A 25,506-nucleotide genomic window follows, 5' to 3' on the forward strand; every position below is an offset into this window, starting at 1 on the left:
TGCAGAGAGCGAGGGGCAGCCGCGCCGGCCGGCCGCCTGCCCTATGAGCCTGGTGGCCGCGACGTGGGCCAGCGGCTGCAGCAGCGCGCTCCTTGGCGTCGGCGTCGGCGTGGGGCTCCTGCAGCACGGGCCCGCCGCACATGCCATGCGCGAGAAGGACTCGTCGCCGCGCAAGATGCTGCTCGCGTCGGGCGGGCACAGCTCGCCCAAGCAGGCGGCCGTCTACCCGCTGTCGGTTCGCGTGCCCGAGGAGGGCCGCCAGGCGGCCGCGGCCGCGGGCCCGCCCGACCACCACGACCTGCCCTTCGACCTGTCGCGCCACAACGCGGGCGCGGGGGCGGCGGCCGCGGGCGCCGGCGCTGCGGGGGCGGGCGCGGGCGGCCAGCAGGTGGCGGGCGCGCCGCACATGTCGCCCGCGGGCCACCCGCCGCCGCAGCACGACGACCAGCCGCTCGACCTGCGCCTCGACCACAAGAAGGGCGCCATCGCCGCGGGCCGCCGCCACCAGGTCGAGGACGAGAACCGCAACGTCATCGTGGGCTCCCCGTCGCCGTCGCCACCCGCCGGACGCGCCTCTTCCGCCTCGTCCGGAGGCAGCGGCGACGAGAACAGAGAACAGAGACAGTCCAGTCCTTCCGCATCCTCCGTGGCGAACAGCCTCAAATCCCCAGTGGGCTCTCCCGGCATAGGCCACTATCCCGTCTTCCTCTCGCACCAGCCCATACACCCTCTAATGCTGGAGGCGATGTGCCGCGCCAACAAGGAAGGAGCCGGCGCACGGTTACCTCTCGCCTATCCAGTCAGCCCCCCTGGCTATCACTCCCCACGAACTCCCTACGCCTTCCTGAGTCCCAATTCACTGCTCAACGGCCACTCTTCGCCCACCGGTGTCTCGCCAGCGGCCGGATTCGAAATGCTGCGCCACCCACTGGCTCAGCAGCAGCAACAGCAACAGCAACAACAACAGCAAACACAACAGCAACAACACGCCCTAACCACCAAGCAGGTAACTGTGCCCGCTTCGCCAGTAGGGAACTTCGCCGAAGCTGCCACTGGCGTCCAGACCAACGGAGGAAGTGGCGTCGCAGCATCAGCGGGCGGAAAAATTAAGGACCGCTACGCTTGCAAGTTCTGCGGCAAGGTGTTCCCTCGATCTGCCAATCTGACTCGCCACCTACGCACTCATACGGGGGAGCAGCCGTACAAGTGCAAGTACTGCGAGCGCTCCTTCAGCATCTCGTCCAACCTGCAGCGGCACGTGCGCAACATCCACAACAAGGAGAAGCCGTTCAAGTGCCCGCTGTGCGACCGCTGCTTTGGCCAGCAGACCAACCTAGACCGCCATCTGAAGAAGCACGAGGCGGACGGACCCACGATCTTGGACGACCCCCGGCGCAGTCCGTCGGCGCTGCTGGCGCACCATCACCAGCGACAGCAGCTGCAGCTCCAGCAGCAGCAGCAACAGCAGCAGCAGCAGCACGCGCGCGTGCTGGGCCCTCTGGCAGAGGACGCTTGCTTCGAGGAGATCCGCTCGTTCATGGGCAAGGTGACGGCGGACGGCCGGCTAGTGGCTCCACCCGCGCTGGCCGCCGCGCAGCTGCGACACGCCGCCGCCGCCGCTGCCGCCGCGGCTGCAGCTGCGGGGGCGTCGGGCGGCGCTCACTTCTCGCCGCTGGCGCCGCTGCACCGCCTGCACGCCGACCAGCTGGGCCGCCGCTGCATCACGCCGCCGCCCTTCGACGCCTCGGCTGCCGCGCGCTGCGCCAACACCGACGTGGCCAAGCTGGGCCGTTCCTTTTCCAGTAGTGACAAGGACAATATGTCTTCCAGATCGTCGTCGTCCTCGCTGGCTGGGTCATCACTGTCTCCTCCACGAGTCTCTTCGCCCAAGGACGATGTCCCTCAGAAGTCCCCCGCGAACGACACGACTACCTCTGCACAGGAGGACCGTCCGTCCTCTAACCCACCGTCCAACAATGGCAGCAGTCATGCTGAAAACATTACAGAACCGTCGCCACCACCAGCTTCGCCAAACAACAATACGTGATACACAATTCTCCACCACACAACCAACCACAGAATATCCTATATATCTTTCAGGGTATACTATGTCAGGCTCCTGGCTACTGTTGGCATCGGAACAGGCACCTTAATGCAGCCTACCACACTAGAACTATTTCCGTACGTGAAAGTGTAAACCATCAGATGTTCCGAGAGACCCAATAAGAACAACAGGGAAATGGCAGCAGTTGTACCAGTTTCCGCTAAAACTCAAGGACAAGACATCAGTAACGCGGTACACTGTATCACCCACAAAACTGACCGTGTTTCTGATCGATTTATCAGGCTGCAAATAGGACCAATAGTTCCAAGAATCAACTGAAAACAACATAGAAAGCATTCATCTAAATAGGAAGGTGCTAGGGAACAGGGAAATGATACGAATTTACGAGTTCAGAAAATTGCTGCAAGTTTAAGAGCTTCAAGGTCCTTTATTTCTGGAAGTGTTTCGCGTCAAGTGAGCTAGCTTTTGGCGTAGGCACAGCATTGATAATGTTTCTTCGATACAAATGGGCAAGTACCGGCCTATGTCACCATACTACCGATGTCACAAGAAGACTTTTTCTCTTTACCTGCAGGGTTAAGAAGAGCTCTTTCTACGTTAACTAAGTATTGACAGAGAAAAGTTCACCTTCAGTCGGCTGCTGGTCCAAAGCAGAGGTGCTAGAGCAATTATCGCAGAATGAGCACCGTTTAGCCTCGCCGAGAAGAAATAATTCGCTGTGATGTGGCCTTGGGGATATTTTGCAGCCGTCGTGTGCGCAGTGCTAGCGGTGGGGCACTTTCCTTTTCTCCGGAGGAAGGAGCCGGTAGCCACTTTCCAGCCGAGTGGCCCTGTGCGGCAACAAGATGGGGAAAGAGAGCGGCAGCGGCGGCGGCGGCGGCAGCGGGCGTCGCCAGAGGCGCAGGGCGTGGCCGCGCGGCGCGCATGCTCCGTGCGGACCTTGGCAGCCGCGCCGACACCCGCCAGACCTCCGGCCGCTCTGCGCATGTGCGAACGCAGCGCCGCATGGCTTCCACACATTCCTGCAGACAAGTAGCAAACCAAGATGTCTCTACAAATGTTAGTCGCTGTATAAAGCAGCTTACGGGCCAAGATTCGCGTCCTCTTGCCTGCTCTGTGAAGACTGTTCGGTAACAACTATCTACAAACATTGGCTAACCGAATATACCTGAATGATGAATTGTTCTCTGTTTAAGGTTGGATGAAAGTTAGAAACTGTGTTGTGACTACTAACAAAAGTGGTTGTAACTGTCGAAGGATGAGTATGTAAGGCTAATCTCTGTGAACAAGAATACTGTATATAAGAAATACCTCTTGAAAACAAGAAGCATTCTGTTTTATATGGCAGGAAGGAATACTACATATTATGCCAACAGCCACTGCTTTTCCTGAGCTATGATTCACGGAATAAAAATTACGTATTATTAATTCGGAATAAGGTAAAAATTATGTTTCGAGATACCAAATTTTTAAAACGTTCCACTTGCGTGGCAATTCAAATATAATTGTAGTCATCCATGAAATATGTATCTTTCATGATGTTATGACTGGTTCCTGTCAGCGGCGTCTTACGATAAATTAGCATTCCAAATACTTGAAGATTCATTGTACCAAACCTAGACTGCTGCAAAATAATACTTCTGCCTCGTCTACCACACGCTCACCAACCCCTGACTGCCAACCACCATCTGTATTACACTGAGCTTTGTGTTTTGCACTCTGCTTCCCACACTAGCCAACTTACCGGTGAAAATAAATCTCAGGCCATAAAGTGAGCTGATACATGATCGTAAATACTCAACGATCTTGTTTAATTGTATCTACGTATCGGTTATTTCTCCCACTATTTATCTTATAATCCCAGCACAACATTCATGGTTATTACTATGCAGATGCCAAAAAGCCAGACCTGTCGCTAAAATGAGCTATAAGAGCACCCAATTTTCAACAAAACTTCCGAATCTAACACTTAATAATACCAAACTGTCCAGGTGGTCTACTAATATTTGTCTCCGCTTTTACGCTGCATTTCAAAGCAGATGTTCATGTTTGATTCTAGACTGCTCTAGTTTTCTCCTGTACAGTTATTTATGAAGCAGATCGTTTCCACGATAACCAAATAACGTCTGTTTCTTTGGTACATTTCTCAAGTTCGTTGTGTGTAAACAGATGGTGTCTGTCATTAAAAAGAAACCATCTATACCCTTGTTTCTAGTGGCTGATATCTGATATACTTCCGTATTTTCACACGGATTGGTGAAACTATTTCCTGTCCACTTTCCCGACATAGTCGCCTCTTCAGGTACTGCAGTTCATTTTCGACGTAGTCAGTGCTTGGAGCTATGAAGGTGGAATTCCGAAATCGTTAGTTGTGTAGCGAGAGTGAACATGTCGTGGGCAGACTGGGTAAGAAAATAAAATCCTCAATTCAATTGCACATGAGAAAACATATTTTGTTTCTTTAATTAAAATTTAGCGCGAGAAGCGGAGGAAAAACGGAGATTATTATGAATTTTCTGTTAGGATCCTACAAGCAGGGGGAAAAAATTTTGTTAGCCCAAAGGAGACTTTCCAAATTTTAAGCCGCACTGTGCTAAAACGACAGGACGTTCTCGGCAAATGTGAAAGTGGGGCGCGAAGCAACTCCCGCCGAGTGCTAGGCTGTGTTAGCAGAGCTTTGTGCCGCTGTCGTCGTGCCTGTCTAATGAAGCGACCAGCGTGTGCGGCGGAACAAAGCCACAGCCAGCCACTGTGCGTGCCTAAACAATGGTCACGGCGTCGAGCTCTCGCTTGTTAAGTCGCTACTGGGCGCTGGGTCAACGGCAAAGCAGCGAGCACGTCCGATGTCGCAACTCTCCGCTCTCCTCTTTACCGGTAAGACCCGACTCACCCACATCCTCCAGTCGATATCCAGCGACTTTAACCACTCCTAAAAGCTGTAGCTACTCCTTTTGTACACCTGATGAAATAACGTACATCAGGCGATGCGAATCAAATTCAGACAGAACAGTTTCCGTAGAATTTATTGACAGCTTCGTTCGTCAGACATACTGAAGGGGAAAAAAAGCTTCCAGTAACTTCAGTATTGAGAAGAATGCTGCAAGTTTCAATGAAATTGATGCACTATCTTTAAGTGGCTACCCTTTCGCAGCTTCACGTGGTTCCACCTCACCCGTCTTTGATATCCTTACATCACAGGAAATGCCAGTGAAATTATCAGCTGAGACATTACGTATATCTCGTAACTTCATCTGTTTCTTAACCATTAATATTTTTTGCTGTTTATTTGGCTTTTAGAAGTTCTGCACATTTCATCTCACTTGTTAGCTCCTCGCAAAACTAACACAAATGTTTTTGTATAAAGTATTTAATGTGTATAACTGACCTGTTCCGTAAAGGCGTTTCCTACGTGTTACAGTTTCACTTTCTTCCTATCGCTGCTCTTGCTCGGTACGTCGTTTGTGTTGCACTAACAAACAGATCGTGTTTGGTACTACTACACATACGGCATAGTCTGTCTACGAACGTTCTGTTGCCTGAAGTGAAAGAAGAATACTTAACTTCTGATCGTTACCATCCATTCTTAGCAATGTTGCCAGACAAGGGCATAGGTAACATACACAAACGGATGTTATTCGTTCGTTTGTAAGAATATTTTCTGTTTCTTGTAAGATTTTTTTGACTTATTACGGTATAATAACTTCTGGAAGGAAGGTATTTATTTTAAGATATTATGCTACTGGAACTTTGTTTTATAAAAGTGGTAGCAAGATTTCGAAAATGTCCTGGTTTTGCATAATTTCTAAGCATTTTTCTTTTCAATGGTAACACAATTATCACTAAATCAATGTATTTCACTTACTACACTCTGGTATCACTGCTTACTGAGAGATGACTTGATTCCAGACGGCTCAGACCACTCTTTCAATGTAACTGAACTGACCGGGGAAATCGGAGCACCAGCGTTGCTTACAGAAAAAAAATCTGATAAAACATCACATCGTGGAAAGAGTATAACGTCATTCCTCTTTTCACAACTAGTGTTTACGTACCTGATTATTTCTCGCTTCTGAGGTTTAGGGTGCAAGTTATGTACGTTTTTCCTTACCTACCGCTTCCTGTCGTGTCAAAAATATTATCAGAGGCTACTCACACAGGCGTTCACATTCTCCACGGAAGTTTGCTCTAACTGTAAACGGTCTACAGAGAATGAACTGTTTACTAGTATTCTAGTAACGTTGTATGCATCGAGGAAACATAAATCTTACGCTCAAGCTGTTGTGGCCTTCTGTCGGAATGTAACATCTATTTGAACTTGCTTACTATAACCAGGCATTTGTCTCCTTCTTTGTCACCGCCAACCCTCTCCCACTTCCGAGTGATGCCAAACTGACGATTACACGAAGCTTCAGGGTGTGTCTTGTCACACCAGCCCTTCAGCGTTGTGCTGTAAAATGCTTTTCTTCCAAATTCAATTCAGTACGTCATCACTTGTCTGATCTACCGATTTAATCTGCAGCATTCACCTGTAGCACAACATTTCAAAAGTTTCCATTATCGCCTTGTCGTCCACATATCACCTCCGTATGAGCCTACATACTAGACAGATACCTTCCTACCATTTAAATTCAAATTCGAGACGTACAAGTTTCTTTTTTTTCCAGATATGCTTATCCTGCTGTTGCCAGTCTGCATATTACACCAGTTCTTCCTCTTAACTGTCGGTTTGACCTGGCTGACCATACGCGTTCTCTACTTTACCTATGATACTGTTCCTGACTTTCGTGGTCCACTCTCTATTTCTCTGTCCCATCGCCTGCTATCCCTGGCGCTATCATCATTCCGTCTTGTCTGTGACCTTTACTGCCGTTTCTGCCTTCCAAGGATCTTGAGAATGCTACTCGTGGTAGTTTCTGCTTCCGTTCTAATTAGGTGTCGAGCCTACTTCACCCTTCTTTTCTTTACCGTTCGGATAATATCAGCTTGGGAGTGTAGGCCCATCAATTCCCAGCTTCTTAATATCTTCCATTCCTGTTGCACCACGACTGCTTTTGTAAATACTCATCTTATAAACTCTTTTCGAGACACTGTCCGTTCCCTCACGCTCACAGCCCCTGACAATGTTTCCACAGCACGAGACGGATTGCTAGGTAAACATTTTTTTTTTTTTTTTCGTCATAAGACTGCTACGGTGTCCCAGTTGTCAGATGTCGCCAAGGACGCTGTGTCAGCGTCCAGTACGAAACCGGTGCGGTGCTCTCGTAGGCAGTTCTGCAATCCAGCTCAGCATCTTGACCATCTAGTGGTTTTCGTCACGGTCAGGGGGTCTGAATAGCCGCACAACTGAAAGTCGCTTCGTTGTGGTTCTCGTGTTCCGACATGGCGGCGCGTTTCCTTTCCGCAAAAAGCCGGAGACCTTGCGGCCGAGAGGCAGGCAGCTACGGTTTCTCCCGGCGGGTCCGGCAGCTGGCGCAAGCCGACGCTACGTGCCGCCTCCAGCGCTCTCCGAGATATTCGGGGCCGCGCCGCGCCGCGCCACGCCACGCTCACAATAGTGAGCCGGGCGCGAACGTGGCAGCCCGCGCAAAAACCGGCACACAATGGCACCGCAATAGTGGCCACCTCTCTCGCAACAGCGCTGCCCGCGCCCGGTCGGTTTTTAGCGTGTCCCGCTTTCCACTTCCACTGCCCAATAGAAGCCCCCTCCTGACGGTCAACAGTGCCGCATATATAGCAAATCGGCAGAAGCTTTCCATTCTCCACGGCCGCCAGACAATGGCGAATCACAGGTGAGAGGGCTCCTCCGTGGCCTGCTCTCTCCGATAAACAATGAACACGACCGGTGGGGTGCACTCTTCGTGCCAGCCAACAGCTGCGCTCCGTCGAAGAAGAGGTCCTTGCAAAGCATCCCATCTCTACATTTAAGTCCCGACTGACCGAAGGGCTTCCTGCAACACTTATACCATCGTTCACTTTTTCATCCCTTTCATTATGGCTTTCAGAGGTATGAGAAAATTAGTTATAGAAGCATGTGACTTTCAACGTTTCTCACAACTAGTACCTGCAAGTCTATTCAAGTAAACATATCCAAGTTGTTACTCCGGAAGACAAACCATTTAATAAAGCTGACGTTATGTTAGAAACTATGTTACAGAACTTTTAGTTTAATGGAAGGCAAGGATGTAGTACAGAATCTATATGGAAACACTCTGTAATAACAAAAGTGGGCTGTTGTCATCGTCTTAATAAATTACAAGCTGTAGAACGCAGCAGTTGAGGACTGCATTCAGCTATTTAATTCAGTTCAGTCCCATCTTTTCATTCCTTAAGTTGATACTGCCTGCCCATCTTGTTTAGGGTCTCGCTGACTTTGTGCAATTATGATCTGCCTTCTGATTAGCTCTGGTGTGCTAACCACACGCCCCTCCTATCCGCATCCTCAGTGAGGATGACACGGCGGTCGGATGGTCCCTATGGGCCACTTGTGGCCTGAAGACGGAGTGCTTTCCTGATTATCTCTAGTGGCATTCTACTTTTTGCAAGACAACGCTCTTGAACAGGATCGTACTTCTGAATATGGACTAGTCACGTTTAAGAAGTTCGTGTACTTCAACTTTCCAAGAGATCAAGCAGTTCAAAGCAGTGGCACATTGCTGTATTTAGAGGCATGTTTTGAGTAAGAGTGTATGGTCTATTACGAGATCAAAACCACCACACGCCCCTTCCTACTGAATCTTTAAAACAGCTGCAATCAACGATAAGCTCTCAGTTACCCGTCTAACATCTTAGAACTACTCTCATAAATTGTTATCAGTGTTGATAACTTGTTGCATTTTATCCATATTATTTGCTGCTTTCAACTGAGCGTTCACTTCTTCCCTTTAGAAACCATTGGTCGACCGCAGTCTTGAGGGTGCGACATAATTAATTCTTATCGTTTACCTTGATATTTTGTTAGCGCCTTCCCGTCATATAGGCCATATTCTTCAAATATCCTTACCACTTGTCTTTCTAGTATTCCGAATATTCAGAATATTTCTTTCGTACGGAAGACAGACGCAACCCCTTCTCAGGCATTGAGCTTCGACGTGTTACTTACGTGGCGTAATTCTTAAATAACGGTGACGATGTCGACTTTGGTGATTCTACGGTCATTTAACAACATAAGAAGGCCCAGCTAAAGAATATAGGTTATTCTTTTATTACCACACTACGACCGTTTGATTAAACGTTTTTTTAGTATTTCCACTGCCGCGATTTCGTTTCTTGAGCCATTATTGAGTGCACCAGGGAAAGACATGAGTAGATCTCAGATATGTCTGCATAACATGCTATGATGTTTACTTATCACGCACGTTATGCCTGACATGTACTGATATCTCTGTCTGTCGCACTTCATACGGCCCAAAAGCCTGGATCGCAGTAGTGGAAATAATATAAAACCATGCAATCAAACGGTGGCAGTGTGAAAATCTTGTTACAATTGCGGTCCCCAAAAGATATATAATTTGTCTTCTCGCTGTCTCTTTCTCGTATGCTCTCATGAACATTGTGTTAGGATTCTTGTATGTTAGTATCAGGCATCTGTTGAAATCTTCCTACTTAGGTACCCATGATGTTTGTTACTGGTTATGACAGTATCGGTAGGGATTCACTCGTGACGTAACAAGGGTTGTAAGTAGACCGGCACGTTGTAGAAATGATGACGCTTTATACGCGGTCTGTGCTGAGAACAGTGGGAAGGCAGACGTAACGGAAGTTGGGTGCTGCGGCGGGAATCAATTAGCGGGTGTCGCGTGGGGAGGCGCGGAATGCCGCCGCGTAGCTCCGTCCTTCGTGATGGACGGCCGGGAAGTGGCTGCCTCGCCAACGACAAGCCGGCGAGGCCGGTCGCAGCTAAGTGCTGCCAGCGGCGGCAACAGCCTGCGGGCGCGTCCGGACCAACAGGTAGCGGCCGGGGTTGGCGTGCTCACACACTTCTGAGTACCAGGAACCTGCAGTCTACTGCACTGGAGTCTGTTGCTGGAAGGCCTTAAAAATTCGAGCTCAGTCCGCCCAGTTTCGGGACGTCTCGCTCATTTACAATGAAACTTTCCAAGAAGGAGATGTCTAGCAGCTGTCGTCGTTTCAGCTCATCCAAGTGACGATTTATTCTACGCAGAAAGAAAATGGAGTCGAACTGTTTAGACCTTGCATAGCGTGTAGCTCGTAGAAACTTGTGGAAGACGAATTGCACGGGTGTTGGGATTTTTAATGAGACCGGGAACGAAGGAACTGTACGTTAACAATAGAAATGGCTGTAACTAACTTGCCATACCCACATTTCAAAAGCTGATCTCATTTCATTGTCATTCTGCCTTGTTTTACTGCCGACATCTAAAATTTTCTTATTGGCCTGCTGTTTTTCCTTAGAAGTTAGTGTACAAAGTCAATAGAAGTACGCCGCAATGCACTTTTCACTACGTAGTGCATTATATAACACGCAGACAAGTGAAAGAAAAAGTTTCGTACGGGAAAAGATGAACCTCACTAGTTCGAACGTTGGACTGCTTTTCGAAGTGGGTCGACTACTTCGCTCTTTTAGCCATACACAGCTACAAAAGGCTAACTGGACTCATATTTTTTGGCTAAGAGCGGAGAGTTCTAGGAATAAAAAGATATGAGTACGGTTTCCAGATTCTGAAAAAATTTTCTGGAAGCTTTTCGCTACTGGAAGCCCCCTCCAAAATTCCAATTGTGGGAATCCCCTCGTTCCACTCCCAGCTCTGTAGAATCTCGTTGAAGATACTTCGGATGGAGCAAAGCACAATGGGGAAAAAGAAAAACAATTCCAGACCTATTTAGAAAATTCGTTATTCTGCCCCATTTTTCAGAAGACAAGTAAAATTATCAACTGGCCAACGAGATTTTTAAGCTGATCGCTCTATTCGGTTGGAGGCTATTTTCCTATAAATTAGTGTGGCATTTACGTAGTGCCCGATTATAGAGATTGGACTAACACCTTGATTTTTAAAAAAATGTAACAGTTCAAAATAAAGTAACATACTCTCAACTTCTGGCAGAGTTTGATTTCTAATACCGGTAACAGCCGAGAGGCAACAAGAGAGGAAAATACGGAAGAAAAAATAAAAATCTCTGCTATATTTGCCAACAGAATGAGCATAAGAAAAGAATCTTATGGGATCGGAAATATTCCTTTTGCCGTTTGGAGTGATGTGGCGTATGTGAAACTAGTCGCGTTAGTGCAGTCCCTTTAATATTCCGTACGACTCTCATATTTCCAGTCCGTAAACGAGAACAACCGGATGCCTCGATGCATCGGTGTGCTCTATACAAGGAGACGGGGTGCCTAGTATGGCAGGGGCACTCCAGTTGCTTTTAAAAGAGGCGCTCTGCCTGATCCCATAAGTTACAAGGTTGATTCCTAGCCTTGCTCTGCAGTAGTCTGGTCGCCTTCCGCGGTTCAGACCCCAAGACAGCCTGTCTGTGCGCTGCACGTGGCCCGCAAACAGACGAGGGCGAATCGACAGCAGGTGATATATTGTCCCTGATTATTCAACCTGTTCCAGTACAAATTTACACAAATATTACGCGTTTGACGGTTTACGATAATAATAACACAGCGCCCTGCTTCCATACATTGATCTGACGTTCAGTCTAGTGTTAGCGGCTAAAATTGCATTGTAAAACGAATAACGCCTTTTCTACTGAAATAAGATGAAGTTACCGACAATATTTTTAGTTTTTTTTAGGATTTCCACATGCAGTGTACATCAGCATTTGTCTTAGTATCACAAGCTCCAATGACGTTGTTATCGGAGTGCTGTTTCGCACCATCTATAACATAACCTTCTACTGTCTTTGCTTTCTGCATGCATCTTGAGAGAGCACAAGTTCAGAAATCCCACAACATTTTCAACGTGCGCTACGTTGATAATTCTGCCATACAGTGTTCTTTTTTTTTGCGTGAGCATATACACGTATATCTTTTGCGAAAACTATATTTCATCGTGGAGATAATGACTGGTTCTTAATCATATATTTAAAATTTTGGTTTTGATACAAATAAAGAAAACGTTAACTTGATGTCCATCTGGAGTTGATTGCTATCGTTTTGATGATAACCCGTGCTGGTTGATACCAGTTAATGAAATAAAACGTTATTTCTGATTACGTCAAAAAAGTTCAGAAATGTACAATAAAACATATTTTAATTACCTAGTAAAACTAAAACGTTAGCTGGATTCGAAAATGTTAGGGTTGTGTTCGGGTGAACCCAGAGACTAATATCAACCGCATAGATGTCAGTGGTCAATTCGAGATGATACAGGTCCTCTTTAGTGAAACGTAATCAAGACATTTCTATTTTATTCTGGATTTCTTCACAACATAACCTCCAACACAAGGCACTCCAAGTCACTAAGCGGCTGCATTTCCCCTCAATTGGCCTCCATTCAGCTCTTCGGGATAACTAAATTGTAGTGTTCGAGCCACCACGTTTATTCACTTCCATTCGTTTCGCTTGCCAATCTCATCTTGTTTGGGAATTAGTACCTGGCAACATGAAAATTTCCGTGGTAGAAGAGAGTACAGCGTCGGATATTCTTAATGCAAGCCTGTTACGCGTAGCAGGACAGTAGGAAGTTGTCTGCCACCACCTCTTCTCTGTTCTTCCGGCAGGGAAAGTACTGCCTTGATTCTATCCCCGCAATTCTTACGTTTCGACCTCGGACGCACGCACGTTTTTCTTCACTTCGTTAACAGGTTCCAGTTTTCTACATAAGCAAGTAGGAGTGAATGTTCAAGCTCTTTGTCCCGTATAGGTGGCGATTCGCTGAGGTAGTTAATATTCAATCGGAAAAACCACATCTGTAAAACAACCGCCTTCGGTTACGTTCACTTATCTTTGTAACACGAATAACACTTTGAAATACTAGTACATCAAGAATTTCGTTATGTTTTCTCATATTTCTTCCAAAGAGAATGCTCACTCATACTTCTTCAAAAGCGATTACTCAGGGAGATCACAGAGCTGTGAAAGGGGTCCAAAGTTGATTTCATTTCGTAGCACGCTTCCTTTGACCGAGAACTGACACTTTTCCTTTCCTCCTCTGTTTTTTATGTCCTCCTTGCTTCGTATCTGTTACTACATTGAAACTGATGCTTTCTTTAATTCACAGAAATTGTAAACCACAAGTATTTTCCCTGCCAGTGGTGTAGTATTTAGGGAAAAAAAGCAGTTAAAGACGCAGGAGGAAGGTAAATTTTTTACAGTAGTTCGAATCTCCTGATATATATGCCGATTGAAAAGACACTTTGTCACCATTTCCTTCGAGCAATTGATAGTTTGACAGTGATGATTAGTTTCCGAGAACTTACAGTCGACAGAAATGGGAGTTAGCCTTTAGTTTATGGTAGTCGTACGAGAGGAAAGTGAAAAATAGTGCTACTGCGCTAGTTGCAGTCCATCTAGTTGAAATCCGAAGAATTGTATGATTTAGCGAAGGCGAAGTTCAAGTTCTATCGTTTGCCTTTGGTTACATATTTTACTTGGCAGCTAATAAAATGTATCTACAATCAGTTCCTTAGTTTTGCCGAACCGACAATGGGCATTAAGACCTTCGCCCCACTATCCACCTTACTCATTTCATTTCCATAAGCCTTCTGCGTTGCTTTGGAGCTTAGTAGGGATCACATCGTGAACCTGACCAGATTTGTACACAGTATAATTGTCATTTATAAAGCAAAATTTTCAGATTTTTCTATACCACAGATTGTGGTCAACTGAAGATTCTACGGCTCCTTCCTTCAGAGTCAACAATGGTTCAAAAACTGGCTGTTAGCAAAATAAGGATAGTATGCGGGAAATGATTGTAAAAAATTGGCGATATTTCGAAGGATAGCTCGTATATGCATCATCGCTGTAAATGGAGCACAAAAAGGTGGTGGTGGTGGCGGTGGTGGTTAGTGTTTAACGTCCCGTCGACAACGAGGTCATTAGAGACGGAGCGCAAGCTCGGGTTAGGGAAGGATTGGGAAGGAAATAGGCCGTGCCCTTTCAAAGGAACCATCCCCAGCACAAAAGGATCTGTATTCCAAGTTACATGATACCAGGAGATAAGCAGCCCCGTAACTCAATATTCCTCAGGTTGTTCTGAGTTAATGATCAGATCACAGTTTCAAAGATTGGTGAATCTCCTTGTTGTTGCTTTCCTTCTTTGCTCTGCATTAAATACCCGACATTACGGTATGTTGAGTCTTCGCAACTGTGGAAAAAGGTAACACCTTAGTAGTCGCAGTAGCCCGTCTGGTTTCCCGCTCCGGCATACCGCAGAGGGCGAATAAAGAGCGCGGAGGACGGGGTTCGCGACCCGGTGCGGAGCGCTTTACGCACGCCGGCCACGCCCAACTGCCCCTGCGGCTGCTCGAGCCGGTTGCGTGAGCACCGCTCTCCCAGTTTCACTTTCGAAAGGGATCCACGACCGTCGCAGCTTCTTCTGCGTTATTTTTCCTTTGTCGATTTCAGTTCGCACAGCTGCTGGAAATTGCCGAAAAGAGATCATTAGTGAAATTAAAAGGGGCGGAAAGGACGAGAAGCGAAAATCGTTAGCGGTGTAAGCCGACGTTTCCCCTAATTAGTTGCCTGACAGATGTCGCTCTGCGACGTGCGATCGGCAGAGCGCGGCATCGTCGGCGAAAGAAATAAATAAATGATTGCGGGCGAGCTGCAGGGGCAGAGGGAGGGGACGCGAACAAAAAAGTATGAGGGCCACTCGCGTTCGCTGGACCGGGAGAAAGTGGCTGGCCGCAGCCGGCCAGATCGCTTGCCCGTAGATGGCATGCGGACAAACCGCTTCGCGGGGAAAAATGGAGCGGGAATGTTGGCCGGACTGACCGGCGGCCCCTCCTCGCCCGTCAGCGGCGGCGGCGGAGTGCGGAATCTCGTCTCGGGAAGCTGCCGCGAGGATGCGCTGGGCATGGCCTGGCCAGCACGGATGACTGCCATCAACGCGTTTCTTTGTGGCGGAGCCAGTCTACCGCAGGGGTGACGGTGAAGCGCCGGCGCGTGGTGTGAAGTGGTGCATAGCTTTCGAGCGGTAATATTGTCACTAATAAGTAGCAGGCGGTTACATGGGATACCTGTTGTGCCGCACTGCAAAACTGCAAAAGTCAATCTAGAGACAAAATATGATTCATCTGCTCTATTCAAGCATCGGGTATAAGGTGGAGCATAACAACCAACCGATTACATTTTGGGATACCCTTGTGTTCCGCGCTGTAAAACTCTACAATACAATCAACAGTAAAAGTACACTTCGTCTACTCTACGCATACGTCGGTTATAAAGTCGAACACAGCGATCGATAAGTCACATTATCAAAAATAAACAGCTGGCCTCTGCTTTTTGGATATCTAGTGCGCCGCATTGTAAAAGTATAAAATTCAGTCAACGGAGTCAATCAGATGCACCTACCCTGTGGCGCAAACAGGAGGCACATCGAGCTAACGTTAGAAACTGTTTTGAAGTTTTCAATAAAAACTTTTCTGTAACAACGTAGATTCTTCTGTCATCAGTGACTTCAGAAGCCATTCGGAATTTTCGTGATCCTCCGCCTCATGTATTACTCGTATGTCCAGTTCTTCTGTGTAATATAATGTATACGTTTGTTGTAGCCATTGATGAATGCGTATGTGTTAAAAAATAATTATTTCTGTAATATTAGTAGGTTATTTGCCGTATTCGGCTGCTCAAAAACAGTATTTGCCAATCAGCTGAAATTTATCAAGCCAAATAGTCATTCGTATGGTTCAATTTCCCTTTACCCTCCCTCTCTGCTTTCACAACTTCTGACATAATTCTTCCCTTGTTCTTCCAATTACACTTGCTAATTTACTTCTCGGATTGTTGCACACATTCTGTCAATACTGGTTTCTGCTAAGACACCTGTTATAAACTATCATCTCGAATGCAGTCTTTCGATAGAAAAAGAACGTTATTTAGCAACTGTCTCGTATGCATTCTTCACAATACTTCGAAGGCTTTTATTGATAATTAATTAGGTTGACAGTAAATGTCAATTCCTACAGTGACTAAAAACATAACCACAGCGTTGTGCAATTCATAGACGTCTCCTCTACGCAGTTTTAAATTTACACGTGTTAACTCATGTTTGTTATACAAAAGTTATTTGAGTATGTGATCTCTCAGGTTTTCAGGCGCTATTGATTAAGAATGAGCTTCTGGCTGTTCTTTCGAGTTGTTTCCACTTCATGCATATTATTTGGATGACCCAGCCGTCTTCTTGACTTTTGGGAGCTTTGCTGTTATGCGTCCTAGCTTCTTGGACTCGAACCAGGCAGCAATTACTCATAACAATATAACTCGACATACCTGAGGAAGACGACTCCAGGTAATGTGCATGAAGTGGAAACAACAACTCGGAAGAATACCTGGAAGCTCTCTATTATTTCTGTATAAATTCTAAATTTTTGGGTTGTTGCTCGCCGCCGTCTATAAACTGCGAAGCTGGTTGTCACAGAATACCGAGATAAAGAAATGCTATCACTCCATTTCTGTGAATAGCTGTACAGTAATGAGCGTCCAGACAACCAACTGTTCACATGAAAGCAGTTTCACTTGGTTTTTACTACAAACTGACGTAATTAGAGAACTCTCTTCTTGACTATCCAGGTACTGCGACTCTTCCTCTAATTCTGAGTATCACCTTCGTAATGTAGTGTCATGAAAAGAGTGTGGAAATGCCCGGAAGCCTCTGCTTAACTTTTCAAATCTCACATACATTAATAATTCAGCCACATAATTTTTATTTTTATTTTCAATGAGCATTTGTAACATTACCGGGTGTTTAAACACATCTGCTTTGTTGGGATAGTTATACCGTGTCGTTGTTCTTGTTGCTGTCGTCAGCCTTAAGTATGCTATCGGTGGGTGAAGGCCTCTCCCAACTTTTTCCATTACTCTCTGCCACGTGCTACTGTTGGCCATTAAGATTCTCCTTATGGTCAGAGCTCATTTTGCGTTCATCTTCTTCTTCTTTTTCTTCTTTGTTTTTCGCTTCACCTCTCTCCTCGTAGCAGCAGCAATCTGTTCACAGCCACATAAAACGCGAAGTGCAAATAAAACGCCGCACGTGGCATGTTATTTGCTTTATTACTAGTTCCTCTCTGCAAAGGAGAGCATCTTCATTGCCTTGATGGCAACAAGTTAAAGGTTCAAAGCACCGCTCAGCACAAGCCGGGGGTTGAGCTCTGGACTTTCAACATGTTACCACAGGGGTAAGAAACATCCGAATATACCCTCGTTGGTCGAGTGAAACTGCTAATAAAGCAAGTAACAAGCCATGTGTGGCAGTTTATGCGTACATTAAAACCTAACGGTGACTGCGCCGCTTGCAGGGGATGCCAGCGGTCGCTAAAGAAGGTAGTAAAATGTGGTGCGAAGGTACCGAACGCAAAACCGGGTGTTCCGGAATCAACGAAAAACTGATACGAAAACAAGTGACGATCAATAAACCTTGCAGTGTGCGAGTCAGCCGAAAAGCACAGTCAACGGATTTGGGTCACCACTGTTACGGAGGCAGCAATCCCGTCGCATCTGTCTCGTCTTGGCGTCTCCTCTGGAGAGCGGCTGGAACCGAGCTCGGACGTGTGCCGCTGCGGGCAGAAGACGTTCTCCAGGCGACCTTTCCGCTCACGCCCGTAATTAGTGCTAACCGTAGCCTGCCGGCCGCTGTTTCGACACTTTGCTCTGCTCGGACCTTTCCTAAGGCCAGGTAGCGCGTTTCGTATCCCTGAGACTGCCTTACCGTTCCATCATTCTTTTTGTCCTGTTTAATTTCCCGTAATGACCAGTCTCTCGTCTACTGTCACACGCAACGATTTCTTTCAGCCCGCGTAACCTAATACTGCTTGCCCTTCGGACGTTAGAGGTAATCGTGACATCTTCGTGCGAAGTGTAGTTACATTTGCTAGCAAAGTAGCCACTCCAGCAATTCTCCATCGCCGATCTATCTCCTCATAAGGCTTCAAGCCTGAAGACGGTGCTAGACACCAGAAATCATCAGATACACTCGGTGTAATTGACGAGTTCAAATTGTGGTGCAGATCGCTTGGTAGAAATGGAAACTGCATCACCTCAAATATACTGCATCGATTCTTTAGGCTTTGATAAGGATGTGGCGTCACTCTACGACTACATCAGGATAACTTTTATACATAGCATATTGTTTCAATTCGATAAGGCATTAATTTGTCGACTATTCAGGAGACAGTTTTTCTCATTTTATTTACCATTATGGCTTACAGATTTCACAACATTCCTTCTTTTCAAGAACGGCTTTTCTTTCTGCGCTCTGGATAAAGAGCTTGATCACATCGACAAACTTTAACTGCTAAAATTGTGCGCCATACCTTTCTGAGAAGTACAGCCGTTCTTTAAAAACCCATTCAAAAATCTTCACAAGCTCTAAAGATCTCCATCATCTTACAGGTACTTAGAGATAGGTGGCACAAGCCTACTGCGTCTTCATCAAGGATCTTCAAAATTGCACGTCTTGCTGTAACATAAATATGCACCTACGTGCTCTACGTCCGTGTACAACTCTAGTTCTTCACCTGGAGTACTATTAATATTTCAGTATTGTCTTTTTACCATTTCTTTAATGGCCTATTGAAGAGTCCTTGAATTTTAGTGAAAAAATTAATGAAACGGTCTGTACCAGATCGTTCAGTAGACTACTCATTACCGGAACTAGTTAGTACGGAATCTCTTTTAGATCACCAAAATTTAAGTTTTGCTTTAAATGGAAGTTGTAGAGATGTAGTAGTTATTCCATTGGCTTCTAGCCTCGTAAAGTGTGTACACTTCAGCACAGAAATGCTTCAGATCCGAAGAAAGGAAACTCTCATCCCTGGCAAAGATTAGATTAGATCGTTTACATCTGTCGCAAAAAGACTTTCCAGATTTTAAAAATGCGTCTATACCGCTTGCTAAATTTAATCTTGATTTTGTAAAACTCCACAATGAACAGCTCTCTAAGATCGTTACAATGGGCTCAATACGGTAACCATAAATAGAGAAACTATATTTCCATAAACCTGCGTTACAGCTAAGTAATATTCCCATTTTTGGATCTGGAGAGATTTGCACGTAACATGGGTATTATTCTTCAAGCCTCCTGTATCTATATTTTTCTGCCTGACAGAATGCAGTCAACTGTAGATTGCCCGACTCTTCCAATCAAAGAAATGACCATTAGTAACATAAGGATCGTAGATAAGAAATGACCTCAAGAATTTCGCGGAAGGTGAAAGAATGACCCCTACGTCCATCATCATTGAAGAGGTGGTATAAAAAAATCTTTTTTCCGTGTTACATTAGACCAGGAGATACGCGAAGTAAGTAACCTACTAATTCAAGAGGCATTACTGAGGTTTTTTTTAAGTTGACTATCATAACAGAAGTTCCAGATGTTTATGTCTCGGTAAGAGTTGAACCTGATCAGTTCTATCAGCTTTATTTAATAACTCTTTCTTCGTCTCTTTCTTCTTCGTCGTCCTTCAAACACGTGGTGCATGATTTGTTGCAGCTTCAGATGTGCGTCTGATGTACCCATCTTATATTTGGTTTGATAACATTTCGTCGTCTTCCTGTGTATTAAATTAATATTATTTCATGTAATCCTTCATTCAGTCACGCGATTCCACCATTTTTTTCGGTAAGCTAAAATACTTCTCAGCTCCAGATATCTAGCTGATGCCGCTGAATCAATCTCTTCGTGTAAAATATGTAAATAACCCCAGAAAACTCATATCTGCGGCCTTTATATTTTCACTTTCTATTTGAATATCCATTGCTCGTTGCCTTTTGAGTAGTTCGTAACAGTCTGTTTTGCAAAAAAACATTACTGTCTCTCCCTAGCCGTACCGATAACCCTTGACTGCCAAACAAAACAGCACTTTTATAATGTTTTTGTGACTTAACTCAGTTTCCTCTGAGCTCATTTAAATGTTGCCCCGACTGCAGCACACCATTTTTGAGGAGATACGAAGTTATTATAAGTAGGTATCCGCGACTGCCTCAAAATCGTTCAGGGTGTACTGCAGCGTCATCTTACGAAATACTTCAAATGATAAAAGACTGAAACAGCCAACGTTTCGGCCGTGTTGCAGCGGCATTCCTCAGATATGGACTGAAATTATGCACACTGAGGAAGGACGCTACAACACGGCCGAAAAGTATTTCAGCATTTTATAAGATGATACAGCAGTACACCCGGAACGAGTTTAATTAGTTGAAGCGCTGACCAAGTGAAATGGTAGGCGTCGTTCCTCTAACGTGATAAGCGAAATAATTTGACTAGTCGTGTCGTCCACTCAGTCGCTGTTACTCCAGTGACGGAATCGGGGGGACAGTTGGCACAGGTGTTGGAAAGCGGGCGGCATTCGGCGAGCCAGAGGATTCCCGCCGGCGCGGTGACGCCCAGTCGCGAAAACGGCCAGCAGAGGCGCACGCATTATGAAACGTCCATGCGCAATCGGTTATCGGCGATCGCGGAGTCGGACCGGTGCACTTTCCGCTCCAGTAAGCAACGTGGGCGCCCGGCCGGCGGCTCCGGAGAGCGGCGCGGCGCGGCGCGGCCGACTTACGACGTCGCGTCGGCGGCGCAACGCGACTCCGGGCTGCGGCCGCGTTCATTAGGCGTGCCTGTTTTGCACATATATCCTCGCGTGCGTGTGTGCGCACGTGTGTAGCGCTGCGGGCTGATTTGTCTCCCCATTAGCTGCTCGGTCTCGATTTCAGATCTCGTGCAGTGCAGCCGCGGGGGGAACAGGAAATGAAAGTAAATTTAAAAAAAAACTACCAGTAAGCGCATAATTCAGTGGCAGCTAGCGGCGGCGGGTGGCGCTCCCTATATGGAGCGTGACATTTGCTCTCCCCCGTGCTACCAAGTTGTGCGGCTAGCGGCCAGTCGGAGCGTACCGCGACGTTACCGTTTGAAATATGCGGGGAGAGAAAGACGACGAACAAAAGGAAGTATGAAAAATGGAGGAGGCGGCGAAAATCCTTGTCTGTTAACAAAAGAGTGTGCTGATCTCGCGTTGGGACGACGTAGCGGGCGAATGCGAGGCACCAGGTGGGGCTACACAAGTGCATGTGGGCGGCCTGGCTTTGCACCGGATAGTCTACTGCGCACAGTGTAATTGCGACAACTTTCCTCTTATATCTAAGGCAAACTAGAAAGCTAATAAACCTTCCCTCACTCCACACGCAACAGCCCACAACATCTGCCCCTACGTGCAGTATCTTATATGACCTCTAGTATTAAAACGGACACGTGTGAGAGAGTTTTCAAATTTCTTGACATTCAGTCGTAAAATTGGGCGAATTCGTGCTGTACGTGAGTACAGTGACCATAGACCTCTGGCTTTTGAACTTCAGCACTGCACAGCTTCAAACACCCACTCTTGACCACTTTGCTGCGGAAACAAACCTACCTGTCTCGTAGAAGTTCGCGTTGTTATTACGAAATATGGATTACACATCACTTTCTGTGTGGCAGAACCATACAGCAGCGGTTCTGTAACATTACGTGACTCCATATTATAGAATTCTTCTGGCACTCAGATTTCTGAAAATTCCTGTATCGCTGTCTGACGCTACCGCCTTTATTCTACCTTTTTCTGAACCTTTCACCATTTTTCTACACGGTTCTTGGACTACATGCTTACTCGCTCTCGCAACTCCACAACAGTCGCTGATGTTAGGCATCATAGTCGGTATGCACTACCACTGTCGCTTCCGTTTGAGGCAGGAGTTCCTTGGTCCTGTGCTTGTGAGGTGTCAGCGCTGTGCACTTTGCTTTCTGGAACGATGTTGTGATGTGCGTTTCTTCGTGACTCTTTTTAGCTGGGGTTGTTTTTCTTCTTCGTTCCCCATTCGACTGGAGTACCCTCAATGCGTTCTTGTGAACTGTAGCCTTCTTCTCTACAGCACTCCGTCTTCATGCCACAAGTGGCCCATCGGGACCATCCGACCGCCGTGTCATCCTCAGCTGAGGATGCGGATAGGAGGGGTGCGTGGTCAGCACGCCGCTCTCCCGGTCCTTATAATGGTTTTTTTTTGACCGGTTTTTCTCTATAACGTCATTTCTAATCCGTTCTTCAAGTTCTGCTCCATTTATTCAAATGGGGGTTTTGCTGTCTAGTTATAACGCTTGACTGATATGCTTTACTTCCATCCAAGAACCTCTCAGAAACATGCTCAAGTAATCAGTGCTCACTCTGGATCATCAACTTTTTCCGACGACTGATGTATCTTTGTCTCGAATTGCGGAATTTTGTGGTAGAAGTCTTATTTATTTGTTGTGGCCTGTTCCTCGTTAGTGAAGAGAAGCGGACAATTTGGTTGCCTTGTTTCTTCGTTATCTACCTTTTGTTTCCGTATTCGGCTGTCCGATTTCGACGAAGCAGCTCAGTTCCTCACGATCAACTAATAAAATGCAGTTCTCTGCTAAAACCCTTCCGAGAAGAGGCTGGAAACACTATAACCGCACAGACTAAAGTGTTTTTTTCGTTATCTATGCAACGCACAAGAGAGGTCTTAGGTAGTTTTTTTGCCTTTTCGTTTTCCTTTTTAGTTTCATTCCGTCTCGCTGTAGACGAAACCAGAACAGCCGAGAGACGCGTACCGAAGATTAGTATTGTAGTCGTGACAGAGTAGTGTAGGGTGGTTTCGTCGGCAGGCGGGCGGGCGTTGCGCAAGTGAGGCGGTGGCGGGCGGACGATGCGGCAGATGTGGGGCAGCCACAGCCGGCGCCGCCACACCCACTGGCCGCGCCCAGCCCGCGGGGGATCCCCGCCAGACCACGGTCGCGCTTGCGCAGATCCGCGAGCAGCACCGGCAGCGCTCGGTTAACTATATCGTTGCCGTCGGGGTGTCATTCCAATCTTTCCTCATATGTAAAAACACAACGAGGGCAATCAGATGCGTAAAGCAGTGTGAGTAGCCGTATATTTCAAGGGTTGTACCGTAATCAGTAGTTTCACTTGCTAGAGTGGATGATAGTGTCCTTAAAAATTATCTAGTAGAGTGGCTCGACATGGAGATGAGCAGCAGTCAGCATTGTAAGAAAAGGCAGGAAGATAAACAATGCTCACATATGTAACTCTTCAGGCTTTCCCGGCAACATCTTGACATGTGGAATAATCGGGTCTACTGCCGGCAGAGACTCAGGTAGCACCTGAAGAAGGCAAGTGTTACGTGGCCGAAATATTGTGCCAGAGCGACACAAACATCCGACAGTAGACACGACTATTCCACATGTCAACGCTCACATATATTCTTAACTGCAAATACGCGGTTGTTGTTGGTTTGGTCTAGTAACAACGGGATCCTCAGTAAAGGCAGCAAATATTTGTAACGGGATTTTGATGTGTAGCAGCCTACTTGCGCTTCAGAGATCTCTTTCACTCTCTAGGTTACCATGTGTCCACTACGGCCGCCTCCGTTCCGTGGCATCCACCTAAAGAAACAGTTACAACATTATTTAATAACAAACCTACGAAAGGGCACGGCCAATAGCAAACTTACAGATAGAAGTGTTAGGTACTGCTGAATACTTCGGAACAATAGAACACTTACGATAGTAAAACTAAATTTCGCATATACATCGCTTTAACCTTTTTGCTGGTTCCAGAGTTCTATATTCAAAACGAGATAGGGATTTCCCCCATAAGGTCATACAGTTAATTTTACGTATTCTTATACGTCCCAAGTAGGAATCAGCTACTGAAGTTGTGGCAGAAAGAAAAGCTTTAGTAAAATGGAGCTCGGCAAGGGAAGAAGATACTAACTTATTGTTCAGGTAGAACAGTCACATGTAGGGTATAATTTGTTTTATCATCGCCGCTTTCGTCTGTCAGAGACGAGCATCTTCGGTGGCAACACGTTAGGGGTGTCTGATTCTGTCACCAAGCGGCGGTTTTACGTGAGCACTAATTACAACGGACATTGTGCATCGGCTGTCGATGCTTGCGTTTACTAACACATGAAATGCATTTTACTCTGAAGAAAAGAAGTCGTTCCTGAGGCAATGTGCTGCCAGAGCGACAGACAGCTGTAGTTTGAGGAAGACAGCGGAACTAAACCCGGAGGAATAGAATTTCTATGGCCATTTTCCTGTCACAGCATTCATAGTGGTATGGGGAGTGAAAATTACCTTCAGTAATTCTGAAGGACGCTACCGACCGTTTCACCCGTGCCAGCTCTGCGGTCGGAAAAACAACCACTTTCATTCATAATCTGAAATAGGCCGTTACCTAATCTAGGTGCTCGCAAATCGATTCGGCGCGCCACGCGCAGAGGCGCTAGACCGTAACCGATTATATGACGTAAGAGATAATCACAACACCTGCCCGTGGTGCCTCTTCTGCCTACTCGCCAACGTCAGCTGTCCGTGGCAGGTACGCCCCTATTTACAATCATGAAGCAGAGGCGAGTCCGAGACCTTTACGTTTGTCGGATTTCGAGCTGCTGCTGCACCCATAATTTTGTAACGCGGGCTTACGAGAGTAAAATAGTTTGCATAAAAAATTTTTCCGTACAACAAATTCACGAAACAGTTGTAAGGCTTTCACTAGCACTCCCACTTATCGCGAAGAAGTAACCTGTCTCAGCCTGTTTTCATTTCATAGATTCACAGAAGAAAACTGGCACTTAATTTCACTGATATACACTCATATCACTGTTAGGATCTATGCGGACTTTGAATAAAGTCGAAAGTACGTGAATAATTCTGGAGAGGGAACCACATGCAGTTTTAACTACGAATATGACCCTTCTCTCCGTTATTAACGTAGGTGAAGCCGAACCCATATATATATATATATATATATATATATATATATATATATATATATATATATATATATATATATATATATATATATATATGGGAGTCGATGATGAGATGTATGTTAAGACTTCGGGGAATAAGTTCGCTTCGATAAACGTAACAGAAATAAACGTCTGTGCAACGTGTAGTATATGGCCGGTTTAATAAATTTCTGTAGAAATGGCAGAACCCGAATGCTAGCCAAATGGTAGTTACTTCCGTTTCTAGCCAAATGGTAGTTACTTTCGTTTCTCATCAGTTGAATAACTTCCCATTGCCTTTCTAGTCCAGGCGCACTTATGTATTTGGGAAGTTATTGAACTGATGAGAAGAAAAGTAACTACCAATTGACTAGTATATGGGTTCTGCCACGTATACAGAAATCTATTAAACCGGTCATATACTACACGTTGTATAGACGATTGTTTCTGTTACGTTTATCGAAGCGAACGTGTTCCCCCAACTCTTAACACACATCTCATCATTCAGTCCCTTCTTCTTCTTGTTGTTTTCAATATATTCCTT

The 25,506-nt window shown here is 46.2% G+C and overlaps 1 protein-coding gene across 1 annotated transcript in view; it reads left to right on the plus strand.

Moving 5' to 3' along the window:
* LOC126332411 (protein krueppel-like) overlaps positions 1 to 24,951 on the plus strand; it is a 402,798-nt gene extending 377,847 nt beyond the window's left edge. Inside the window, exon 3 of the mRNA XM_049996603.1 lies at positions 6 to 24,951. Within this exon, the coding sequence (XP_049852560.1) occupies positions 44 to 2,047 (2,004 nt within the window). The 5' untranslated portion in view covers positions 6 to 43 and the 3' untranslated portion in view covers positions 2,048 to 24,951. The remainder of the gene's footprint in view (positions 1 to 5) is intronic.
* Positions 24,952 to 25,506: the final 555 nt, after the last annotated feature.

The sequence above is a fragment of the Schistocerca gregaria genome, chromosome 2, assembly GCF_023897955.1.
Source record: "Schistocerca gregaria isolate iqSchGreg1 chromosome 2, iqSchGreg1.2, whole genome shotgun sequence".
NCBI lineage: Eukaryota > Metazoa > Arthropoda > Insecta > Orthoptera > Acrididae > Schistocerca > Schistocerca gregaria.